General features: G+C 42.2%; 1 protein-coding gene across 1 annotated transcript in view; it reads right to left on the bottom strand.

Moving 5' to 3' along the window:
* Positions 1 to 25,381, bottom strand: part of znf638 (zinc finger protein 638) — a 157,063-nt gene that overhangs the window by 52,254 nt on the left and 79,428 nt on the right. The window contains exons 10-19 of the mRNA XM_041183996.1: positions 25,187 to 25,327; positions 23,919 to 24,053; positions 21,325 to 21,368; positions 18,613 to 18,689; positions 14,067 to 14,113; positions 9,012 to 9,152; positions 7,969 to 8,100; positions 6,330 to 6,377; positions 5,685 to 5,822; positions 1,804 to 1,932 (exon numbers count right to left, since the gene is read on the bottom strand). Coding sequence (XP_041039930.1) covers positions 1,804 to 1,932; positions 5,685 to 5,822; positions 6,330 to 6,377; positions 7,969 to 8,100; positions 9,012 to 9,152; positions 14,067 to 14,113; positions 18,613 to 18,689; positions 21,325 to 21,368; positions 23,919 to 24,053; positions 25,187 to 25,327 — 1,032 coding nt within the window. The remainder of the gene's footprint in view (positions 1 to 1,803; positions 1,933 to 5,684; positions 5,823 to 6,329; positions 6,378 to 7,968; positions 8,101 to 9,011; positions 9,153 to 14,066; positions 14,114 to 18,612; positions 18,690 to 21,324; positions 21,369 to 23,918; positions 24,054 to 25,186; positions 25,328 to 25,381) is intronic.

A 25,381-nucleotide genomic window follows, 5' to 3' on the forward strand; every position in this document is an offset into this window, starting at 1 on the left:
GGCGGCGCTTTCCTTTTCTGCGGCATTGTCATGAACGAATTTAACTCCTTTGCGGCCGCCGGGTCGTGTTGCTTTTGCTTCGCTGCCAGCAAGCGACATGTCAGATCATCCAGAAAATGAGGACCTAACAAATCTGCGGTGGATAGGTTGGGAAAATCCAAAGGCCTGGGAGCAATTTTTTCCATGCCAGTTGCCCGTAACAGCCTATCAGACCTCAATTCGGAGAGGAAAGTGTGGGTCTGCCCAGCTAAAACTACTGCCAGACGACATGCAGTGATCGTGGAGAGCAACTTCTCCTTGAGCTGATCACGAGAGAGGGATTCAAAATCACCCTTCAGTTTATTCAGCTCAAACTCCTGGGCAGCTAAGATGAGAGGGCTCACAGTTTCAGTCACCCTCGATTGGATGGAACGAGATGCTTCTATCACCCCTAATGACTTGTCAAGCTCCTGCTTGGAGGAGACCACGCCCTTTGAGACGAGCAGCTTAAATATCGGCTGATCGACCTCAGGAGCAGCAACAGCTGGGATATTAGGAGTGCCAACATGGAATCGGAGACGGTTCTGGTGCTGCAGACTCAGTGGAAGACGGAACGCCAAGGGTAAGAGAATGTGGCATTCCAGTGGCGTCTCTCGATAGGTCATGGGCTTCCAGCAATTTCTGTCATCGAGGGAACCCTTCAGGGGTCCACCGGCCCAGTGAAGGAGGTCAGATGACCATTTTGCCCTTGTGCCGGACAATATAGTCTCAAACGTGGACTTCTCTGAAACCGCTGACACAGTCTGAGGAATTGGCTTAGCACGGGGAAGTGGCATGAATTGTATTGATTGTCTAGAGCGTCCCCACCAGGGATTTGGCTCCTTACTGACTGACTGTGCTCCATTCCCTGAGCTAGGTTCTACATTCGGCTGTGAATTGGGACCCTGCAGAGGATTTCTTTGAGGGTCATTCAATCGGAGCTGTGGAGCCGGTGGAGCATCAAAGCGAAACCCAGCTGGACTGTCGCTGGTGAAATCAAGCTGTAAGGAAGATAAAAGGTTAAATGCGTCAGAGACGTCTTACTGGCTGTGACTGCAATGGTATAGAAATGGAAAGCTATATGTACGGCAGGATCAAGAGGTCAGCCTTCACAGGCTCATAAGGGAAGTGTTTAGTTTATAACTCGCCGAATCCATTTTTGCAGGAGGAGTCAGAATAATCTCTTGACTCTTAGGGATTTGATATTTCCTCAAGAATTAGAGACAAATTCTTCCTTCGAGACCATCATCCTACTGGGCTACTCCACTGATTCCTCATGTCAGCAGTAATATCCAATTTACTTTGTCCCAAAATAAATGCAACATCATCAGGTGCTTGCCTAATCACTGATCCAGTGTTTAAAAAATGCAGCTCAACAGGTTTCAGGCTACATGAGAAATCACTACATAAGGGGTTTGCCATCGGCAGGCTTTTAGCTTGGATACAGTTTTCATGAGATACACTTTCTCATAACTAGACACCGAGTACACCAGATAAATGCATACATAGAATGACTTGGAGATTTGAAGTGACTCTTCATCAAAACTACCTGGAACAGCAACTCCTCGCACATATACACATACTCAGGAGTTAAGACTCTGGAGTGAGAAAAGGTCATTCAGCCCATCAAGCTCACACCATTCAGAATCCACATGTGATTAATTCTATTATAGATTCCCACCAGTCATCAATCCCTTGTACTTTATCAAGTTCTGAAAGAATATAATTAAGCAGCGCTGTTTAAATCTCTATTAACTAGATGTGGCAAACCCACTGATCACTTACCCCTGACTGTGCTCCTGCCTTTGGAGACAAAGAGAATTCCAGAGTTTTTCCATGGAAGTCATGAGGAATTTCTCTGAAAAAGCTGCACATGGATGTAGCAGCATTTCCACTCTCCAGCTGTAGAAGGACCTGCAGCAATCACAGCACAAAACAGGGTTAAACGGAGTCAACTGATAGCACATTCTGACCAGAAACAATTCAGATTTTATCTCAAGTCCAAAATCTCAATTTACACTGAAGTGTAGCACCATGGGACCCTCAGACACGATCACTGTTGGCCTGAACTGAGGGCAGGACAGCTGGGCCCAACCAGCACACTTCTCAGCACTGACTACTGGATAGAGATTAGGAGCAGGATGTCTAATAGGTGGATATCCATTTATGGAATCAGGCAGAAGACACTGTGTGAATCACAACTATTTCATTATTAAACTATAGTTCAGTATAAATACTAGTTTCACTCTTCCCTTCTGGACCCTTTCCCTGTCCGTTTAAAAACCCCCTTACTGGGAAAAACCTAGCTCTTAAGTAGAGGGTTCAATGAGCATCACCTGCTCTCAATTCACTCTGAAGCTTGTCAAGGTTTATTCTTAAAGGCACCTGAATTTCTAATATTGTCACAGGAAACCCGGACTGATTTTTTCCTCCTTAGACTAGGCGTATGGAGGGCAACTTTAGCAACCTGATCAGTCACTACAGCACAAACGACGCATCGAATCTAGGATCCTTAGTCTGTATGGATCAATTCAATACTGTGCAGATTCTTTCCAAACGAATCCATCAGGAGAGCTCTAATAATTTGCTTGCAGCTACAGAATTGGATGCAAACATTTCAAAGATGAGTAAGTTTCTAGCACACTTTTAGCCTGTTTGATGGGTAATAAAACAGGCATGACAGCAAAGGCCATTAGTAAAGTTGAATGCCAGATTGCAGAACATTTCATTTCCTGTGATATTTAATCATCACAATATAACAGGATGCCTCTGCAACCCCAACCAATCCTCAAAAGTACAGAGAGCAAATAACCTCCTATCCCGAGCCTCCTACTTAACCTGGTTGGTCCTTTACAACAAGCCTAGGAATATCACATACAGACAGAAACTGCAGTTTTGTCTCATGTAGTCTGTAGTCAACTGAGAAGTAGACAGCAAGAGATAGAACCAGCCACGCAGATTGTTACAGCATGGAAGGAGTCCATTAGGCTTGTCTTGTCTGTGCTGGCTCTCTGAATAAGCAATGCCATTCCCTCTCCTTCTCTCCCCATAACCCTGCACATCTAAATAATAATAATCCAATTTCCTCTTGAATGTCTCGATCGAACCTACCTCTACCAGCGGATTCCAGATCCTCACTGCTTGCTACATGATAAAGCTTCTAATGTCTCCATTGTGGCTTTTGCCAATTACCGTAAGTCTGTGCCCTCTTGTTCTCAATCCTTCCAACAGTGGGAACAGTTTCTCCCTATTCACTCTGTCCAGATCCCTCACGATTTTGAACACCTCTATCAAATCTCCTCTCAACCTTCTATCCTCCAAGGAGAACAGTCCCAACTTCTCTAATCTGTTTAACTGAAGTTCCTCATCTCTGGAGCCACTCTCGTAAATCTTTTCTGCATCCTAATGTCTTCACATCTTTCCTAAAGTGTGGCACCCAGAACTGGATACAATATTCCAGGTGAGGCCGAACCAATGTTCTAGAAAAGTTTAACATAACTTACTTGCTTTTGTACTCTATGACCCTATTAATAAAGCCTAGAAACCTGTCTGCTTTATGAACCATGCTCTGAATCTGTCTTGCCATCTTCAATGACATATGGAGATATACACCCAGGTCCCTCTGCTCTTGTACCCCCTTTAGAATTGTATTTTTTATTTTATATTGGCTGTTAGTGTTCTTCCTATCAAAATGAATCACTTCACACTTCTCTGCATTGAATTTCATCTGCCACTTGTCCACCAATTCCAACAACTTATCTATGTCCTTTTGAAGTTCTTACACCATCTCACAATTAGCAAGTTTCCTAGCATCCGCAAATTTTGAAATTGCACTCTATACACCAAGGTCTAGACTATTACCCACATATCAGAGAGAGCAAGGGAACTCCACTTCCTCCAGTCTGAAAAACATCTATTAACCACTACTGTCACTCAGTCAATTTTGTATCCATGTTGTCACTGTCCAATGAACTGTCTCTGCTCACAAGTCTGTTTGGCGGCACTTTCAGAAATCCATGTACACCACAGCAACAGCATTACCCTTTATTAGCGCAAGTTAAACATGATTTGCCCTGAACAAATCTATGCTAGCTTTCATTAATTAACCTGCATTTGTCCATGTAACTATTAATTTTGTCCCAAATTACTGTTTCCAGAAGCTTCCCCACCAAACTTAAACTGACCAGCCTTTAATTTCTGGGTTTATCTTTTTACCACTTTTTAAACAAGGGCACAACATCCCAATTCGCCAGTGCCCTGGTATCACCCAAGTGCAAGGAAGGTTGGAAAATTATGACCAGTGCTTCACAATCTTCACTCTTACTTCCCTCAGTATCCTCGGATGCATCCTGGTGCCTTATCAATTTTAATTATAGACAACCTATCAAATGCCTCATCAATTTTAAATCTCTCAAGTGTACGAATTATCTCCTCCTTTAACATAACCTGGGCAGCTTCTTCTTCCATGGTAATGATAGATGAAAAGCATTCATTTAACACCTCAGCTATGAACTTGCCTCCATAAGTAAATCCCCTTGTTGGTCACTAATCAGCCCACTCCTCCTTTTACCAGCCTTTTACTTTTTAGCTGCCAGTCTCTTTTCATACTCTCTCTTTGCTTCTCTTATTTGCATTTCCACTTCTCTTAACCTTTTATTTTCAGCATGGGTGCTGGGTTGTATTACCCACCTGACGTGTCATAAATTCACCTTTTCTCCTTTACCTTAATCTCTATTGCTTTCATCATCCAGGGAACTCTGCACTCTTTGCAAAAAATGCGGACTCTTATCATTCACCACGTAGAACGCTCAGATTGAACAACCGACTAGTAAGGAAGTGAAGGAGGCTGGAAGACTTGCTTAGCTTGAAGCTAGAAGTCATCTGCAGTACAACCCTCAGTGAGAGATAGCTCTGGGATTAGAGGTTACACGGCTGGGAAAGTAAAAAAGAAGAAAGCCACTGGAAGCTGGGAGCACCTGTGAATGCTTGAAAAAAGAACTAATTCCATGGAGACTGCGAGGTGTGGTAAGTAAAAAGGAATGTCTATTTTATAGTTTAGAGCAAAAGTTGCCTACAAAAGAAAATATTGTTTGGTCAATAGTTTTTGTCACTTGTTACAGTAAAAAGTTTTACAGCATAGGAACAAAAAACAGAAACATAAATAGCTGTAAAAACTCAGCAGGTCTGACAGCATCTGTGGAGAGGAACACAGTTAACACTTCGAGTCCGTATGACTCCATCAGAGTCTGACAAAGAGTCATATGGACTCGAAACATTAACTCTGTCTTCCTCTCCAAGATGCTGTCAGACCTGCTGCGTTTTCCCAGCTATTTTTGTTTCAGATTTCCAGCATCTGCAGTATTTTGTTTTTATTTACAGCATAAGGTCCTGACGTGTTATTTTTTCAGCTGTTAACAGGAGCTTTGAGTTTCTCTTTAAAAGTGATTGGCCTCTACAGAGATCACAACAGGCCAGCTGATCAACAGCACCCTTGCTGGGCTGCTGCAGAATTTCCTGGTTTAGGATTAGATGAGTCAGCCTTCCACAGTGGGATCAATTCATCAATAAGCCTTTACAAAGCCCTAAGAAGCACTTCTGACTTTATCAACTCCCCAGGCCCCAAGGAGGATTTTAAAAGAAACAATTGCAGCTGCAGAGGTGTTTACCTTGTTGTGTGGCTTCAAGAACATGGAATCCTTCACCCTTCCAAATCGAAAAGCAACACACAGGATGTCAACTTCTGTATAGCCGTCCTCAGGTAGATTGCTTATGTGAACAAAATGGTCATATATAGTACACCCGGCCTGCATGAAAAGAAACCAAGTAAATAAAACGAGGTAGACAATCAAGAAGTGATGAGCCACACTGTGCAGTCACAATACATCTTGCATCAGGAATTTAATATAATGAAATGCAAGAGGTTTCGTAACTTAATAACTCAAGCATACAGTGTCCTTTACTCTCCTGCTGTCAGGGCAGCTCCACTGACTCCAGCAACTTTCTGGCCATCTTCATGTGCAAAGCCAAACAGTGATTGGTACTAGACTGTTCTTCCGTAGAAGGTGTCACAGCCAATCCCAATCTCTCTTTCCCAGGTACTGTTACAGAATAGCAATCAGATACAGAATCTGCCTGCTTTATTTTCTTGCCTCCCATGGTCCGAGCCATTCTCATCACCACATATTCCATGATTACTTACTCAGTATGGATCAGAAATCAATTCACCAATTCCCCCACAATGAGCAAGTTAACAGAACAGTCATCAATCATTAGTCTCTCCATTCTGAAAATATAAGTAGCAAGATACTTACATCTGGTTTAAACCCAGATTCTTCAATTATATCCTTAAATATAACCTCCTGGAGAAGACAGAAAAAGAACTGAGTGTTAGTAACCCTGACCAAATTACAGTCAGTGCGGCAAGGCCTCAAGCCTTGAAAAAGTGTTAGTTCATTTAATAGTTTTCATAAAAATATTTAAGTTTCTGCTCCCTTTTATCCCCTCTCTATTGTAAGTACTGGGGGATGAAATTCTTTTTTTCTTGATATTGAACCCACACTCCCAGAGCATTATCCTGGGCCTCTGGATTACTAGTCCAGTGACATTACCACTACACCACTAAATCCCACTAAATTGGTTGACACCAGTGGTGCTAGACCTTTACTGGATACACCACACAAAATTTTCTTTTCCTGTAACTTGAATGGAATAGTAAACTGGCAGTGTAAAACAAGCTGTCAATTCGCTATCAGCCCATTTTGTTGGACCAGTCTAGACTGAGTGCCCCTCTAACGTGGAACTATACCACTGTTCTTTCACTGTTGGTGGGTCAAAATTCTTCCCTAATAGTACCTATATCACCTTCTCAAGGGCAATTAGGGGTGAGCAATGCTGGCATTGCCAATAACGCTCACATCCCACAAATGAATAATTTAAAAAAAACATCCTCCCCTCTCTAACCCACAATACTTGAACTTCTCCCTCTTCCTCACAGCCAGGGCCACCAATTTATCTCAAATGACTAAATAAAATTCCATCATTATGTGGGATTGTAAGGTTTTTGCCAGTGCTCTGGAAGCACATTCTGAGAATCTGTTATAACTAATCCCGCTAGTGCATGAATAAATATATCAACTTCCATCATTGACTAGGATTCCAACACTATTATCTCCGTTTTCATGACCAGAGTCTGAGATTTTCTCCCACCAGAACTGTAGATTATTCTGGTTGTCCCTCTTACATTGGCATGTATGTGTTACCATTTGCATCCTCATCACCACAGCTATGTTCCTTTTTGCTTCACAGAGACCAAATTGAACAATGTACTCCCAAGTTTGGTCTGAGCATGTTTTCTGTAGTCATGTATTTTGCCATTTTTGGTGTAACACCAATCTGCTTTCTCATACTGTCTGTACCAAAAAAGTGAAAGTCTTTGTCCATCTCCATGCAATTACAATTTCATTCATTATATATTCCTAATCTCAACATTTTCCAACTAACATCCATTAATTTTATTACTAAAATCAAAGTAATTTCCCTGTCCAAATGCATTAATTAAATTCTTCTGTAAATCTTTTAATTGCATCTTGCTCGGCTATTCGCTGCATTCAGTCTAGAAATGCACAAGTTTACAATTAACTTGGACATTCAGGTCTAAGCACAAACCGACATGAGACTGCATTCAACATCCCATCACGTTGAGATTACAGCCTTATTCCCACTTCTCATTCAACATTTTATTCAGCCTCATACTCTATTTGTGATCATTTTCGCCCCCCCCCAAAAGCTTAATTATTAAATCATCAACATCTTCATGAAGCTCAGTAATGATAACAACAGTTACATGGTCCATTTGGAACATTATTATATTATATCAAGAGCTCTGAATCTCCAATTTTAACCCAGGTACATGATCTAACAAGCGCCTTCATTGCTTTTAGTATCTCTTACCATGTCACTCAGATCCACGTACTGATGTAGTACTTGCATGCTAATTGCATTTCCTTTCAGCTTGATTGTGGAAAGGCTGTAAAACTCCACCATTTTCTCTGCTGCTTTTGCGCAGGCCATTTCTAAGTATGCCTTAAAATTAAAATAAAATGCTTTAAGGATGGGGAAACTGAAGGTAGAATGTAACAGAAAAGTAACAGAGAAATACTTAACTTGTTTATATACCAGCCCTATTTAACGTACCACAATCTTTATATAGCAGAGAAAACACACACACAAACTTACTTTGGTACTGTGTCATATGCTTGTTGTACGATACTCTTAAATCACCCCTTCAAACTGCTTCTACATATCTATAATTACTTTCTATATCCACTAACAATTGCCTTTATCAGGTTAAACATTTTGGTTGAATCACCCCTCAACCATCTAAACTCAATGTAAAACAAGCGGCCATTATACGATCAGTCCTCACAATTAACCCTTTCATTCCTTGTACTATTCCAGTGAATCTTTGTCACCTAAGGCCAATACACCTTTCACAGTTTTGTCTACTCAATTATTTTCTCTATCTGTCCCTTTGTAGCTTCCTGCCCCCATTTTCACAACTTACTGTGCCTGCTAATATGTTGTCATTTGCAAATTTGGATACATATCTCTTCATTCCTTCATCCAAGTCATTAATATATTCTGTAAAAAAAACTCTCAAGATAACATGCCTGTGCAGCTCAGCATTCATCTCACTGAACTTTCTTTTGACCCCCTTCCCCCGCAGCACCCTCACCACTGACATTCAATTTGAAGCAGAAAGACCTGGCAGTACTCATTTATTAATACTTTTTCTAACAACAAACAAACTTCATTTTATCAACAAAGTTAGAGAAACCAAAATGAGGTTAAGGGGAGAAACAAAGAGAAAATAAGAGCACTGGCCATAGCAGAATCAATTAAATCAAAACAGAAACAAAAGGACGTGACTAGGAACAGCTGAAGAAAATAACAGCCACCTGAACAAAGTTATGAACCCTGAGAACAGTACCCACCTGGTTTCTGGAGAACGTAACAACCACATTCAACACTTGTCCAAAGGGCTTTGCCAGCCTTTTCAGGTCATCTTCTTTGTAACCTCTGGCTGGAAGATTATTAATTCGAATAACTCTACCTTTTACATTCAAGCCAACATTCTGAAAAGGAAATGAAAAAGCTCAAAGTTAACCAGTCTATAACAAGGGCATGATTAGGGGTGGGGAAATCACAGATATCACATTTAAGTTCAAAGAGATTTACTGTTAACACCACGCAAGATAGAGTTTTAAAACAAAAATAGAATGTGCACATCGTGTTGAATGGCATTTAACAGGGAGTTAAAGTGATGATCACACCTTCAGACAGCATTGAAGCTGCCAAGACATCAGCTACTTGCTGTTTCTCAAATTCTTCACTTGCCTTTTTAAGGCAACTTTTTTTTTTCTCGTTTGCACTTTATTTCCCCTCCTGGACTCTTCCTCAGTTCTGTACCTAGCTAAACTAAAAGGCTGGACACCAACCACTTCTCTGTCAGCACTTGTCAGTAGGTCTTCAATTGTTTCATCCTCAAAGCACCCCATGACATTGCTCCTCCCCATCTATCACCTCCTCTAGCCATACACCACCTTCAAGGGCAATTAGGGATAGGCAATAAATGCTGGCCTAGCCAGCAACGCCCACATCCTGTAAATGAATATTTTAAAAATCTCTTCATCTCTCCAAATCTGACATCTTGTGCTTCAAATTTCTTTTGCCTCAGGATTGGCGGCCATGCCTTCGCTATAGCCTAAACTTTATTGCCAGAAAAAGTAGCAGGCCTGAAGATTGGGAGTAGTTTAGAACTCAGCAAAGGAGGATCAAGAGACTGTTTAAGACGAGAAAAATAGAGTATGAGAGTAAACTTGCAAGGAACATTAAAGCAGACTGTAAAAGCTTCTGTATGTATGTAAAAAGAAAAAGATTAGTGAAGATAAATGTTGGTCCCTATCAGTCTGAAACAGGAGAATTTATAATAGAAAACAAGGAAATGGCAGAGCAATTAAACAATGACTTTAGTTCTGTCTTCAGAGAGGAAGACACAAATAGCTTCCAGAAGTACTAGAGAACCAAGGGTCTAGAGTAAGCAGGAGTAATTGAAGGCAATTATTATTACTAAAAAATAGTGGAGAAATTAATGGGACTGAAAGCCAATAAATCCCAAAGGCCCGATCACCTACATCCCAGGGTACTGTAGCTATGTCCCCTAGTTCAAGATTCCCCCACTAGTGGAAACATCTTCTCAACGTCTACCCTGTCAAGCCCCCTCAGAATCTTGTACATTTCAGTGAGATCACCCCTCATTGCCTTACACACTAATGAATAAAGGCCTAACCTGTTTAACCTTTCTTGAAGAGTCAATTGCTTCATCCCAGGAATCAGCCTAGTGAATCTCTTTTGAACTGCCTCCAATGCCAGTATATCCTTTCTTAAATATGGGGGCCAAAACTGTGCACAGTGCTCCAGGTGCGGCCACACCAACACACTATACAGTTGTAACAAGACTTCCCTATTTTTAAACTCCGATTCCCCCAGCAATACAGGCCAAAATTCCACTTGCCTTCTTAATTCCTTACTGTACCTGCATGCTAACTTCTTGTGTTTCATGCAGAAGAACACCCAGATCCCTCTGTGTTGTGCTTTTTTGGAGCCTCTCTCCATTTAAATAAGAGTCTGCCTTTTGATTTTACCTATCAAAGTGCATGAGCTCACATTCCTACATTAAACTCCATCTGCATGTTTTTGCCCACTCACTCAATCTGTCTATATCCCCTTTCAGATTCCTCATGTCACCACTACATATGCTCCCACCTATTTTTGTACTGTCAGCAAATTTGGTTACACTGAACTCTGCCCCCTCCTCCAAGTCATTAATTATAGCTAGTAAATAATCGAGGCCCTCGGACTGATCCTCGTGGCACTCCACTAGTTACTTTCCAACCTGAAAAAGACCCATTAATCCCGACTCTGTCTTGTGTGTGTTAACCAATTATCAATCCATGCTAATACATTAGCCCCAATACCATGAACTCCTAACCTGTGCAATAATAATCTTTTATGTGGCACCTTATCGAATGCCTTCTGGAAATCCAAATACACTACATCTACCAGTTCCCCCTTTACCAACTCAGCTTGTTACATCCTCAAAGAACTCTAGCAAATTTGTCAAACATAATTTCCCTTTCGCAAAACCATATGGACTCTGATTGCGTTATGCTTTTCTAAATGTCCTATTTCTTCCTTAATAATGGACTCTAGCATTTTCCCAATGACATACGTAAGGCTGACCGGCCTATAGTTTCCTGCTTTATGTCTCCCTCCCTTCTTGAACAGGGGTATCACATTAGCGGTTTTCTAATCCACTGGAACCCTCCCAGAATCCAGTGAGTTCTGGAATATTTCGACCAATGCCTCCACCATCTCTGCAGCCACTTCCTTTAAAACCCTTGAATGCAGACCATCAGGTCCTGGTGACTTGTCTGCCTCTAGTCCCATTAGTTTGTCAAATACTTTGTCCCTCATGATAGAGACTGTTACAAGATCTTCCCTCCCATTAGTTCCTTGCTTATCTGATATCTTTGGGATGTTTATAGTGACCTCCACCGTAAAGACCGATGCAAAATATTGATTTAAATTATCTGCAATTTCCCTGTTCCACGTTATTAATTCTCTTGTTGCATCATCAGAGGGTCCTACATTCACTTTAGCTACTCTCTTTCCCTTTTACATACCCGTGAAAGCTCTTGCTGTTTTTAGACTTCTTCCAAATTTACTTTCGTAATCAATTTTATCCCTCTATATTAGCTTTTTAGTCATCCGTTGCTGGTTCCTAAAAAATTCCCAATCCTCTGGCCTATCACTAATTTTCGCCGCTTTGTATGCCTTAGTTTTTGACTGGATATTCTCCTTGGCGACTCTGTTAACCACGGGTGGTTCATGCTTCTCATCGAGTCCTTTTTGACTGGGATACATTTTTGCAAGTGTTATGAAATATCTGCTTAATGACTGCCACTGTTCATCCACTGACCTTCCCCTTAGTCTATTTCCCAGCCCACTTTAGACAACTCTTTCTTCATACCTCTGTAATTGCCCTTATTTAAGTTGGGGACACTAGTTTGAGACTGGTGCAAAGTATTTATCCAACTCCTCTGCCATTTCCTGGTTCCCCATTCTTGTTTTCTCAGCCTCAATCTCTAAGGGGTCTATGTTCACTTTGGCCTCTCTTCCTTTTTATATATTCAAGGAAGCTCTTACTGTCTGTTTTTCTATTACTTACTAGTTCACCCTCAAAGTTTATTTTCTCCCTCTATTTTTTTTTGTCATCTTCTGTTGGTTGTTAAAACTTTCCCAATCCTCTACCTTACCACTAATCTTTGCCATATTATATGTTTTTTTTCTTTCAATTTGATGCTATCCTTAACTTCCTCAGACGCCGAAGCAGTCCAAGTCCAAATGCAGCAAGACCTGGACAATATCCAGGCTTGGCTGACATGTGGCAAGTAGAATTCACGCCCCACAAGTGCCAGGCAATAGCCATCTCCAACAAGAGCAAATCTGACCATCACCCCTTGAAGTTCAATGGCATTACCATCACTGAATCCCCCACTATCAACATCCTGGGGGTTACCATTGGCCAGAGACTGAACTGGATTAGCCATATAAATACTGTGGCTACAAGAGCAGGTCAGAGGCTAGAAATCCTGCGGTGAGTAACTCACCTCCTAACTCCCCAAAGCCTGTCCACTATCTACAAGGCACAAGTCAGGAGTGTGATGGAAACTCCCCACTTGCCTGGAGGAGTGCAGCTCCCACAACACTCAAGAAGCTTGACACCATCCTGGACAAAGCTGCCCACTTGATTGGCACCACATCCACAAACATGCACTCCTTCCACCACTGACACACAGTAGCAGCAGTGTGTGTTCCATCTACAAGATACACTGCAGGAATTCACCAAGGCTCCTTAAACAGCACCTTCCAAACCCATGACCACCACCATATAGGAGGATAAGGACAGCAAATAGGGACACCACCACCTGGAAGTTCCCCTCCAAGTCACTCACCATCCTGACTTGGAAATATATCGCTGTTCCTTCACTGTCAGTGGGTCAAAATCCTGGAACTCCCTTCCTAACAGAATGGCGGGTATACCTACACCACATGGACTGCAGCGGTTCAAGAAGGCAACTCACCGCCACATTCTCAAGGGCAACTAGGGATGGGCAATAAATGCTGGCCCAGCTAGCGAAGCCCACATGCCATGAATAAACAAAAAAGAATGGATGCAGGGATGATATTTTTTCTGGCTAGAATAAGGGGTCACAGTCTCAGGATACGGGGTAGAACATGAATGACTAAGATGAAGAGAAACTTCTTCACTCGGGTTGGTGAACCAATGGAATTCTGTACCACAAGTCTGTGGAGGCCAAGTCATTGAATATGTTTAAAAAGGAAACAGGTTTCTGGGCTCTAAAGGCATCAAGGGGTATGGCATTGAAATAGAGGATTAGCCATGATCATATTGAATAGTGGAGCAGACTCAGAGGGCTGAATGACCTACTCCTGCTCCTATTTCCTATGTTTCTATATTTTTATGTTGTCTCCAAAATAGTTGAAGGTAGAGAAAGTCAATGATGCAGCTTCACTGATTGAAAGAACAATTAGAGGTATTCTGGGAGAGATGTATTCAGAAAACGAGTTAGATCTCTGCAAACCAGAGGAGTGAATTCCCTGTTCGTAATGTTGATATGGGACATTATCCTGGATGGTTGCCTAAATACAGCAAATCCAGGAATATCAATTAGCTTGGAGCATGGGGTTTGACCCCTCTTCCAGCTGAGTTAGACTCGGGGCTTACCTCCTCGTCCTACCTGTCTGGCTGCACTTTGCCATGGTTCAGCAAATAATCACCAAGGGACTGCCTTTAGGCAGAGAATTCAAGATGATGATGATATGGTTTATTCAATTTTCCAAACGCAAAACTAGAAAGGTACAATATTTTCCTATTCAGCAGCTATAACGTGAGAGATGCTTACCTCAGAATCTGCCTTCTCCACAGCAGTACCATCGCCTCCTGCAATTTCTGAAACAGATTACGAGGGATCAAAAAGCTGAAAACAGTTAAACTAAACAAAGGCATAGAGCACAGGCTTTAAAAGAGACATTCTGCAACTCTCCAGTACAGCGTTTATATGATAAATTTAAAATGATATGCCATTTTCCAAAAACTCTTGGCATAACCAGTTAAAGCTCATGATTGTGGCAAGGAAGTAATTCATCCGCTATGATAAAACGAGCTAGTAGCGAGTGTCTAATAATGCTCCAGTGAAGCTTGCTGTTGAATATGTTGGTAAGCCAAGTGTGGGGAGTGCAGGGCATGGGCAGATAAAGAGGATGATGTCTGAAAGAAAGGACTCTGCATTGTCTGCAATGATCTGGAAAATGCCTATGAGAAATGATGTCAAGCTAATTGAGACAACATAACCAAGCTAATGGTTTAATTGGAAGAGATTGAGGACAACATTGTATTTTAGCTGCTTTGTCTCACTACAATTAATTAGTTAAACTATGTACCTTAGTTTCACTGCAATTAAGTGGGCATATATTATTAAGATAAAAACAAAAAAACTGCGGATGCTGGAAATCCAAAACAAAAACAGAATTACCTGGAAAAACTCAGCAGGTCTGGCAGCATCGGCGGAGAAGAAAACAGTTGACGTTTCGAGTCCTCATGACCCTTCGACAGAACTGTCGAAGGGTCACGAGGACTCGAAACGTCAACTCTTTTCTTCTCCGCCGATGCTGCCAGACCTGCTGAGTTTTTCCAGGTAATTCTGTTTTTGTTTTATATATTATTAAGATGTATCCAAGGATACTGAGGATGGAAAATTGTGAAGGCACTGGCCATAATTTTCCAGTCTTCTTTAGGGGTGGTGCCAGAGGACTGGAGAATTGCCAATTTTACACTCTTCTGCAAAAAAAAGGGTATAAACATAAGCCCAGCAACTACAGGCCAGTCAGCTTAACCTCAGTGGCGGGAAGCTTCTACAAACGACAATTCAGTACAAAATTAATAGCCTCTTGGGCGAATGTGGGTTAATGAAAGAAAGTCAGCAATGATTTAAGGGAAAATTGTGTTTAGCTAACTTGGGAGTTTTTTTGAAAATGTAACAGTGGGCTGATGAGGACAATGCTTTGAAAAGTACCTGCATGAGCACTTAGCACATCACAACATTCAAGGCTATGGGCGAAGTGCTGGTAAATGGGATTAGGTAGGTAGGTCAGGTGTTTTTCACATGTCGGTGCAGATTCGATGGGCCAAAGGACCTCTTCTGCACTGAGAGATTCTGTGAGTGCCATTGATGTGGTGTACATGGACTTCCAAAAGGCATTGGATACAGTGTTGCACAACAGACTTATGAGCAAAGTTATAGCTCATGGAATAAAAAGGACAGTACCAACATGGATACAAATTTGGCTGAGTGACAGGAAAGAGAGAGAAATGCTTAGTGGATGCTTTTTGGACTAGGGGAAGATTTGTAGTGGAATTCCCCAGGGATCACTGTTAGGGGCCTTGCTCTTCCTGACCTAGACCTTGGTGGACAGGCACAATTTCAAAATTTGTAGATGACACAAAGCTTGACAGCATTGTGAACAGTGAGGAGGATACTGCAGAACTTCAAAAGGACATAGGCAAGTTGGTGGAATGGGCAGACAATTGGCAGGTGAAAGTCAAGCGTGAATTCATTCATTTTGGTAGAAAGAACGTGGAGAGACTGAAGAGTACAATTTTAAAGTAGGTGCAAGAGCAGAGGGACCTGGTGTTTATGTGCATAAGTCATTGAACAGTAGCAGGACAGGTTAAGAGAGCATTTAATTAAGTATACTGCATCCTAGGCTATATTAACAGAGGCATAGAGCACGAAAGTAAAAGGTTATGTTAAATCTCTGTAGAATACTAGTTCAGCCTCAACTGGACTGTCATCCAGTTCTGCATGCCACACTTTAGAAAAGATGCAAAGGTATTCAAGATTGCAATGAGAATGACATAGGAGCAGAAATTAGGCCATTTAGCCCATCGAGTCTGCTCCGCCATTCAATCATGGCTGATAAGTTTCTCAACCCCATTCTCCCGCCTTCTCCCCGTAACCTTTGATCCCCTTACCAATCAAGAACCTATCTCGGACTTAAATACATTCAATGACCTGGCCTCCACAGCCTTCTGTGGCAATGAATTCCATAGATTCACCACTCTCTGGCTAAAGAAGTTTCTCCTCATCTCTGTTCTAAAAGGTCTTCCCTTTACTCTGAGGCTGTGCCCTTGGGTCCTAGTCTCTCCTACTAATGGAAACATCTTCCCCATGTCCACTCTATCCAGGCCTTTCAGCATTCTAAAACAAAAACAGAATTACCTGGAAAAACGCAGCAGGTCTGGCAGCATCGGCAGAGAAGAAAAGAGTTGACGTTTCGAGTCCTCATGAGGACATGAGGACTCGAAACGTCAACTCTTTTCTTCTCCGCCGATGCTGCCAGACCTGCTGAGTTTTTCCAGGTAATTCTGTTTTTGTTTTGGATTTCCAGCATCCGCAGTTTTTTTGTTTTTATCTTTCAGTATTCTGTAAGTTTCAATCAGATCCCCCCCCTCATCCTTCTAAACTCCATCGAGTATAGACCCAGAGTCCTCAAATGTTCCTCATATGTTAAGCCTTTCATTCCTGGGATCATTCTCGTGAACCTCCTCTGGACCCTCTCCAGGGCCAGCACATCCTTCCTGAGATACGGGACCCAAAATTGCTCACAATATTCCAAATGTGGTCTGACCAGAGCACATCCCTGCTTTTATATTCCAGTCCTCTCGAAATAAATGCCAACATTGCATTTGCCTTCCTAACTACCGACTCAACCTGCAAGTTAACCTTAAGAGAATCCTGGACCAGGACTCCCAAGTCCCTTTGCACTCCAGATTTCTGAATTCTCTCCACATTTAGAAAATAGTCTATGCCTCTATTCTTCCTACCAAAGTGCATGACCTCACACTTCCCCACCTTGTATTCCATCTGCCACTTCTTTGCTCATTCTCCTAACCTGTCCAAATCCTTCTGCAGCCTCCCCGCCTCCTGAATACTACCTGTCCCTCCACCTATATTTGTATCATCTGCAAACTTAGCCAGGATGCCCTCAGTTCCTTCATCTAGATCACTGATGTATAAAGTGAAAAGTTGTGGTCCCAACACTGACCCCTGTGGAACACCACTAGTCATCGGCCGCAATGCTGAGAAGGACCTCCTTATCCCCACTCTCTGCCTCCTGCCAGACAGCCAATCTTCTATCCATGCTAGTACCTTGCCTCTTACACCATGGGCTCTTATCTTACTGAGCTGCCTCCTGTGCAGCACCTTGTCAAAGGCCTTCTGGAAGTCTAAGTAGATAACATCCATTGGCTCTCCTTTGTCTAACCTACCCGTTACTTCCTCAAAGAATTCTAATAGATTTGGTTCTAGGGATGAAGAACTTCAGTAACATGGATAGATTGGAGAGGTTGTTTTCATTAAGAGAATGCTGAGAGGAGATTTGATTGAGGTATTCAAAATCATGAGGTATCTGGGCAGAAGTAGATAGGGAAAAAAATATTCCTGTTTATGGGAGGATTGAGAACAAGAGTGCACAGATTTAAGGTGACTGGCAAGAGAAGCAATGGAGACAGAAAAACATTTTCAAGCAGCCAATGGTTGGGACCTGGAATGTATTGGCCGAGGGTATCGCAGAGGCAGGTTCAATCGAGGCATTCAGGAGGGAATTGATTATCTGAAAACGAAGAATGTGCACAGTTATGGGGAGAAAGCCAATGAGTGGCGCTAGGCAAACTGATCCTTCGGATAGCCAGCGCAGACATGACAGGTCACCAACGGCTTCCTCCTACGCTGTATCATTTTGTGATAGTACCACCGGTGTGTGTCGTTACTTCACTGATAATATGCATAAAATATAATGATCAAAGTAAAAGATGGTATTTAAGTGTGAGCAAATTACTGCATTGGGGCACTCATACTGGAACTGTGAAACATGGCATTTCAATAAAAACCTGATCCTACATTGTTACAACCGTATGCATGTGTAATCTGTGGCTTAAGATAATGAGATAAATTCAATTGGGAAAGCAGTCCATCAGCAGTAAGGGACTGATATGGTTAAGGATTAGCTCAGTAACAACAATCAGCTATGTTTTGTTAAAACCAGGAGTGCTCAATGCTTACTCAAACTCACTTTACTCTGCTCCAGAAGACTAACACAATGATAAGTTTCATATCCCGTATCTGCCAGTCTTACAAACTCAAGATTGAGTGCAGAGTTAACTGGTGCTAGATAATGGGAATTACTGCATGGTGGATTCAATCCCACCTTCCACTAGGTTGAAGTTGCATCAAACTCAATCTTAAGTACGACTCTTACTAGAGGTTTACATCTGGTCAATCTGAACTGAATATAAAAATAACTTTTGAAGTATCAAACCACCCTCCTAGGAAACTATCACATTTACACAATTAAAAGATGTTATAAATTTTTCTCAGAGCAGTTGCTTACTTATATCAGCTGAAGGAGGAGCAGTTTCTGAAGCACTCCGAGCACCAGCACTGGTCACTGGAGCACTTATATCTTTCCTGAATGAGGCAAAGGAAAAGAATTTGAAACACAGACAATGATGCACAGGACATTGGTGGGCAACCAACATTTAGCCAGACCCCAAAAGAGTTCCATCCAAGTTAATGATATCCAGATGCTGGCCAACACTGAACACTTAGTGCTGCCACCAGCCACTGTGATTTTCAGGGTGAGGGCGAGCAAAGGAAGGACAATGACCCAGATTATGCAGCATCAGTAACAGAGACATACAAACATACGAATTAGGAGGGGTAGGCCAGTCAGCACCTTGAGCCTGCTCCGCCATTCAGTATCATGGCTGATCTGATTTTAACCTCAACTCCACATTCCCACCTACCCCTGATAACCTCCCCACATCACCCCCCCCCCGACCCCCGATATCAACAATCTACCTAACCCTGCCTTAAAAATATTCCAAGACTCTGCTTCCATGTCGACGATTTGCCATTAACAAATATCAGAGCTACAGCAAAACTTCTGGAGTGCAACATGCACCAGATGCAAATCTGAAGTTGTGGTGGGCCAATCAATGATATTCCCAAGGTCATGCAAATTTGTTGCCAAGCTTTAGATTTATTCGACAGGTAGGGGAACAAGCTTGAATTTAAGCTAACTGCCAACTAATTCACACCTAAAAGTATCAGACCTGTATTTTTTTTAAAAATTCATTCACGGGATGTGGGCTTCACTGACTGGGCCAGCATTTATTGCCCATCCCTAATTACCCTGGAGAAGGTGGTGGTGAGCTGTCATCTTGAATGGCTGTAGTCCACGTGGTGTAGGAAGGGAGTTCCAGGATTTTGGCTCAGCGGAGGTGAAAGAACGACGGTATATTTCCAAGTCTGGATGACAAGTGGCTTGGAGGGGAACTTCCAGGAGGTGGTGTTCCCATATATCCGCTGCCCTTGTCTCTCTAAATGGTAATGGTTGTGGGTTTGGAAAGTGCTGTTTAAGGAGCATTGGTGAATTTCCAGGCATTAAGGGATTTGCATTCTTTTTGCAAATACATGAGGGCGCCCACATTAAAGATGTTTCAACTGTTAAAATGGATTCAAGTGAATGATTTTTTAAAACATTAATCTTAAAACATGTAAGTCAGATTAATCAAACCTTTTCATTGTTTTAATGTAAATTACTTTTTAAACAAGTCAGATGGATCTTATTAAAATGTTAACATGAAAACTTTAAATTTAAAGTGATATGCATTGAAAGATTAAAAAGTCTGACATTAAGTTAAAAAGTCATTGATTTTACTTTTTAATATCACTTTTAAAATGATTTATCCTCATTCAATGATCAACCATCATTGCACTTTTAAAAAATATGCTTACTTTTGTAAAATTATTACACAGTGCTACTGAGCCTCGCTGAAACCAACCGAGAGGTAATCTGAAATTCTCTCTAAGGGGATCGTGTAATGTAGGTTTGATTAAACGTCAGCAATGAGCGCTGCTGCTGTGTCACTGACCTTGAAATCCGGCCGATTATCATAATTCTGCCATGAGAAAAAGCCAGCAGTAAAAATACAGGTTCTATATTTCCAAACATGGGATTTGCCCTTGAGAGTGTGCGTGAGTGGGCGAGGGGCTGAGTGAGAGCGCGCGTGAGCGAGGGGCCAAGTAGGAGTGCGCACGAAGAGCCAAGACAAAGAATGAGAGAGAGGGAGAGAGAGGGAGAGAAAGATGGGGGGGCGGGGGGGGAGAGAGAGAGAGAGAGAGAGAGAGAGATAGGATAGAGAATGTTGAACAGTGCAACCTGGGCTAAATTACTGACGGTTACAGGTTTGCCACTGGTTAACAGTTTGAAAAGAATAAATCACTAACATTGCATGCTTTCTATATTGGCGTCACTATACAAAGTAAGCCTTGTGTCAACACTGCTTGCTGTGTAGTGATTTATTAATAAATTTCTTCGGTTGAGTATGAAGGGCCATACACAGTGAAACAAACAAGTGTGGCACGTGCAACACAAAAGGCAGCAATGAATGCAGACTGAGTTTTGCCCGATGATGCCAAGTCACTGGTAGAAACTAGCAGAGGAAGATATGTCATGCATCTCCCAGCATTCAGCCAAACAGTAGAATTGGCTAAGGCCTGTATAGCAGGTGGAAAGCTTTTTAAAAATGTTTGCCTTCCCCAACGTTCCTACATTGACGTCACACTTCTGATTCATTTGTGTCAAGCAATACAACAGCAGGTGGAGTTTATCCCAAGTCTGTTAAGTCCAGAAATCTTTACTTCTGTTGCAGGATAAATGTACTGAATTTCAATTGGCAGCAACGCTCACCTCACTGCTGCTTTATTATATGCCACAAGAGCATGGGATTGCGTTATCCAAGCAAAACAATACAGAATCTCAATCCTTCCTTTGCACAAAAACTCGGTACTTTCAACATCATGTTAATAGAGGGAGAGTAAATAATCAGTTCTACATATTAGGGAAAAAATTAATATGTTCCACCAGATGATCAGCTGGTGTCAGGTTTACTGAGGGGTTAAGTTCATAGTACAGAAATTCAACAGCACAGACAACTCTGGGACTGAGACTCAACCCATACAAGCTTATTCACCTACAGATGGGAAGCATTGTTCCAGAATTCCCTTGGTTTCAGAGGCTTACTTCTCAGATACTTACTGTACAGAGGGAAAAACTTGGCTCTGTGACTGCTCTTTCTGATCCTATTGAAAGAAAAAAAGTGTTAGGATTTTCCATCAGCATTTTGTCATCCTGTTCTACCAAGCACTGAGGCACTAAGTGGGTCAACTACTAAAGAATAGCCAGGACATCACATGCATGAAAATGTTCCAGAGTTATATTGGACTTCAAATGTTAACTTTTAAAGAAAATTCTTTTGTGGAGTGTGGGTGGGCCAGCATTTATTACCCATCTCTAATTGCCCTTCAGAAGGTGGTGGTGCACCGCCTTCTTGAGCTGCTGCAGTCCATGTGGTGTAGGTAAACCTACAGTGCTATTAGGGAGTGGGTTCCAGGCTCTTGACTCCAGTGACAATGAAGGAACCCAACTCAGAATGGTGAGTGACTTGGAGGGGAACTTCCAAGTGGTGGTGTTCCCATCTAGCTGCTGCCTGTGTCCTTCCAGATGATAGTGGTTGCGAGTTTGGAAGGTGCTATCTAAGGAGGCTTGGTTAATTCCTACGTGCATCTTGTAGATGGTACACACTGCTGCCACTGTGCGTCGTGGTGGAGCGAGTGAATGTTTGTGGATGGGGTGCCAGATGTTGCCAGGTCTGCTGAGTTTTCCCAGCACTTTGTTTTTATTTCAGATCTGCAGCATCTGCCATATTTTGCTTTCATTTTATCTGAGTTACTGGGGGCGAAAGATGTACATACTTTTCCTATGGATATCCAGCTGCCCAACACTGCACCCCCCAACATAATCTCCACCGCCATCATTTCCGATCAGGAGCTCCCTCCACGTCCCCACCTCCACCAACACCCCCCAAACACATAGGGAGGTCGCCAGGTTCTACTGACTGGTATCTCAAAGTGGCGTACAGCTCCCCAACTCCACTACAAGGACAGCAACAGCCAGGTGAGTCCATTGAGCAGCCTGTAACTAGCCATTTAAGGGCCTCAACCAGTCTCCAGACATGAAGTTCGCCCTTGACCTTCCCCGCTCCGCACAGGCCTTCACATAAGAATTTCAGTGCCAGTGTGATGCTAGGTATGTAGGCCATACCCTGATCGTATCAACCAGCATGTCCCAGCTGCTGTTTGCAATAGGCAGGGTACAGACCGTACCCAACCAGCCTGTGTGTGCAAAACTCAAAACACGGCGTCCAACATTAGATGTGATTCCGTGATTGGACAATATTTGCTAAATAACCTTCAGTGTGCTAAGAATTACGCTAACAACGAATTTAAGATTGTCAGTCAGGCTGGCAGTGTGGCACACTGGTGTGTACTGGAAGCTACATATATTAATAAACAAGCCCTGCTTTCTTTGCAGACAGAAAGACCATGTACAAACATTGCACCTGTTTAAGCGAAACAAAATAAGTGACAGCCATTCACTGAATCAGTCCTCAGGGCAAAGCCTTGACCAATCAGGGTCAAGCTACATGGTTTAAATTTCAAACAATGCCTGGCAGTTAACTATCAATCACCCTCATTGGTGCATTCTCCATGGCAACGCCTCTACCAAACAGAGTTCACTTGCCAACCAATCAGCACTCTCTTCACATACAGTATAAATTGTTGTTTTCCCTTTATATTGGTATCCTTATGAGTGTCAGGCAAAAAGCTTAGACATGTCTCTTTTTTCAGCAATACTCAAGTCCTGTACTACCAATGACAGTGGCCAACTTGGGCACAGCAAGATTGTACAAAAAGCAATAAGTGACTATTTTATTTGTTTTAGTACATTGATTGATGCATAATGTTTGCCATACCCCATGGAGAAACCCCATTCTTCAAAGTGCCACAGGATCATTAATGTCTGCCTTATGGGTCATACAGTGTTTTGGGTTTGAAGTGTCATCTAAAGTCGCTGCCTCTAATATAGCACTGCCTCTGTAATGCAATGAAATGCTAGTCTAGATTACATACTTGTGTTTGATTGTACCTTTGTAACCACCTCTTATATTACATATTACTCTTACATTATACTTTACACAGTGCTCAACTTTCCCATTCCCTCCTGTCAGCGGTAGTTCAGTTGTTACTCGCACCTCCGAGTCAACAGTTTGAGAGTAGAAAACCTAGCTTGCCACTCAAATTGCAATACTCGGAGCGATGTAGTGTCGAATGAGGCAGTAAACTGAAACCCCGTCTGCCCTCTTAAGCTAATGCGTGTGGGAGCTGCACAAAAAAATTTTAAAGGACCAGCACACTACATAGAAAAATTAGAGAACATTAGTCCTGGCCAATATTTAATCCCTTATCATGATCTGGTTATTATCACATTGCTGTTTCTGGGACGTTGCTGTGCACACACACTGGCTGCTGCATTTTGACATTACACCAGTGACTACACTTCAAAAATACTTTCTTGGCATTGGGAAAAGTGCTTTGGAGCTTCATGAACAACATTATAAAAATGCACGTCTTTACTTGTCCACCTTTTGAAGTGTTTTGTTGTGTGAGAAGTGCCATAGAAGTAAAGTTGCTAACTGTCTTCAACCAGCTTAAGTACAGAATCTATGGATCCAAATTTACACAACAGACTCATGTCTATCTCATGGAAAGTAAAAGCACCTCGGGACTTACTGGTTGCTTATGGATTTGCTTCTTCCGTCCCAGTAACGTCATGGTTACTTGCCGGTGATTGATCTCCACCGGTGTGATGCTATAAAACTCCACCAGTGCCACTGCAGCCTCTTTATAGGCCATTTCCAGGAAAGCCTATTTCAAAACAAAAACTAGTTAACAAACTTATATGCAGACCTCTGTACTGAGGAACTTCTTACCTCTCAGTCTTTTTCTCTATCATTAAACCCCAAGCTGAGTGTCACCAAGCCTCTACTTTCTAAAGTATTTACAGCACAGAAACAGGCCATTTGGCCCAATAACAGTGCCAGTGTTTATGCTCCATATCAGCCTCCTTCCATCCATCAACATACCTTTCTGTTCCTTTCTCTCTCATATGCTCACCCACCTTTCCCTTAAATACATCCACGCAATTGACATCAACTGCTTTCTGAGGCAACAAGTTCCATATTCTCACCACTCTCTGGGTAAACAAGTTTCACCCGAATTCCCCATTGGATTTATGTGACTATATTGTATTTATGGCCCCTAGTTCTGGTCTTATCAGAAGTGGAAACATTTACCCTATGTCAATTCTGTCAAGCACTTTGATAATCTTAAAAAACTATTAGATCACCCATCAGTTTTCCCTTTCTGCAGAAAAGAGCCCAAGCTTGTTCAAACTTTTCTCCTCTCCACTCTCAACTCCTTTTGCTAGAGCAAAGCTCCATGAGTGGTGGCTGCCCACTCCTGCACACTATCCAAACATCCATTGTGAGCCTTTGATAGGTGAGTGAGCCACTTCGAACTTTTGAGAGATGGTCTGCAACCTCTTCAATCATGGGGAATATCAGCAGCAAATGTCAACCTATCCTTACCCAAGATTCACACAAGTGTATTTCCAACAAAGGGCACTGATCCTGGTCAACAGCCCTAGGACATTGAACCCAGCTTGCAATACTCCATCACCACCCAGCTGACACCATCACAAGCTGGATAATGAACCCCAGATCTTCCTCTTTGGTTACAAATTGTATTTTAACCCACCAGAAAACCAAAGGGTTTTACTGAAGAGGGCCAAACACGGTTAATTCTATGTAAGAACAGGTGTAGTGAATCACTGTAAGCTGGTTGCAAGAACCAAAGACAGGTTTTGTGTTTTTATCGCGGTGAGAGGTGTGGTAAAAGATATAAGTTTACAACAAATTAAGTCTCTGTTTTCTCTCTTGGTGGCAGAGAAGAAATAACATTGGGAGGAAATAAGAAATAACTTTTCTGTGCAACTTTACCTCGTTTTTGGTGCGTACTAGCTTAATGGCTGCGACTTTTCCAAATGGCTGGGTCAGTTTTGTGATGTCATCCTCAGTGTAACCATCATGTGGCAGGTCAGTGATATGAACCACGCGCCCACTCCTCTTCATTTCCTCCATCTTCAAAAACAACACAGCAGTTAGCCCTCCAATGGAACACCCCCAACCAACAAG

This window comes from Carcharodon carcharias, chromosome 1 (genome assembly GCF_017639515.1).
Source record: "Carcharodon carcharias isolate sCarCar2 chromosome 1, sCarCar2.pri, whole genome shotgun sequence".
NCBI lineage: Eukaryota > Metazoa > Chordata > Chondrichthyes > Lamniformes > Lamnidae > Carcharodon > Carcharodon carcharias.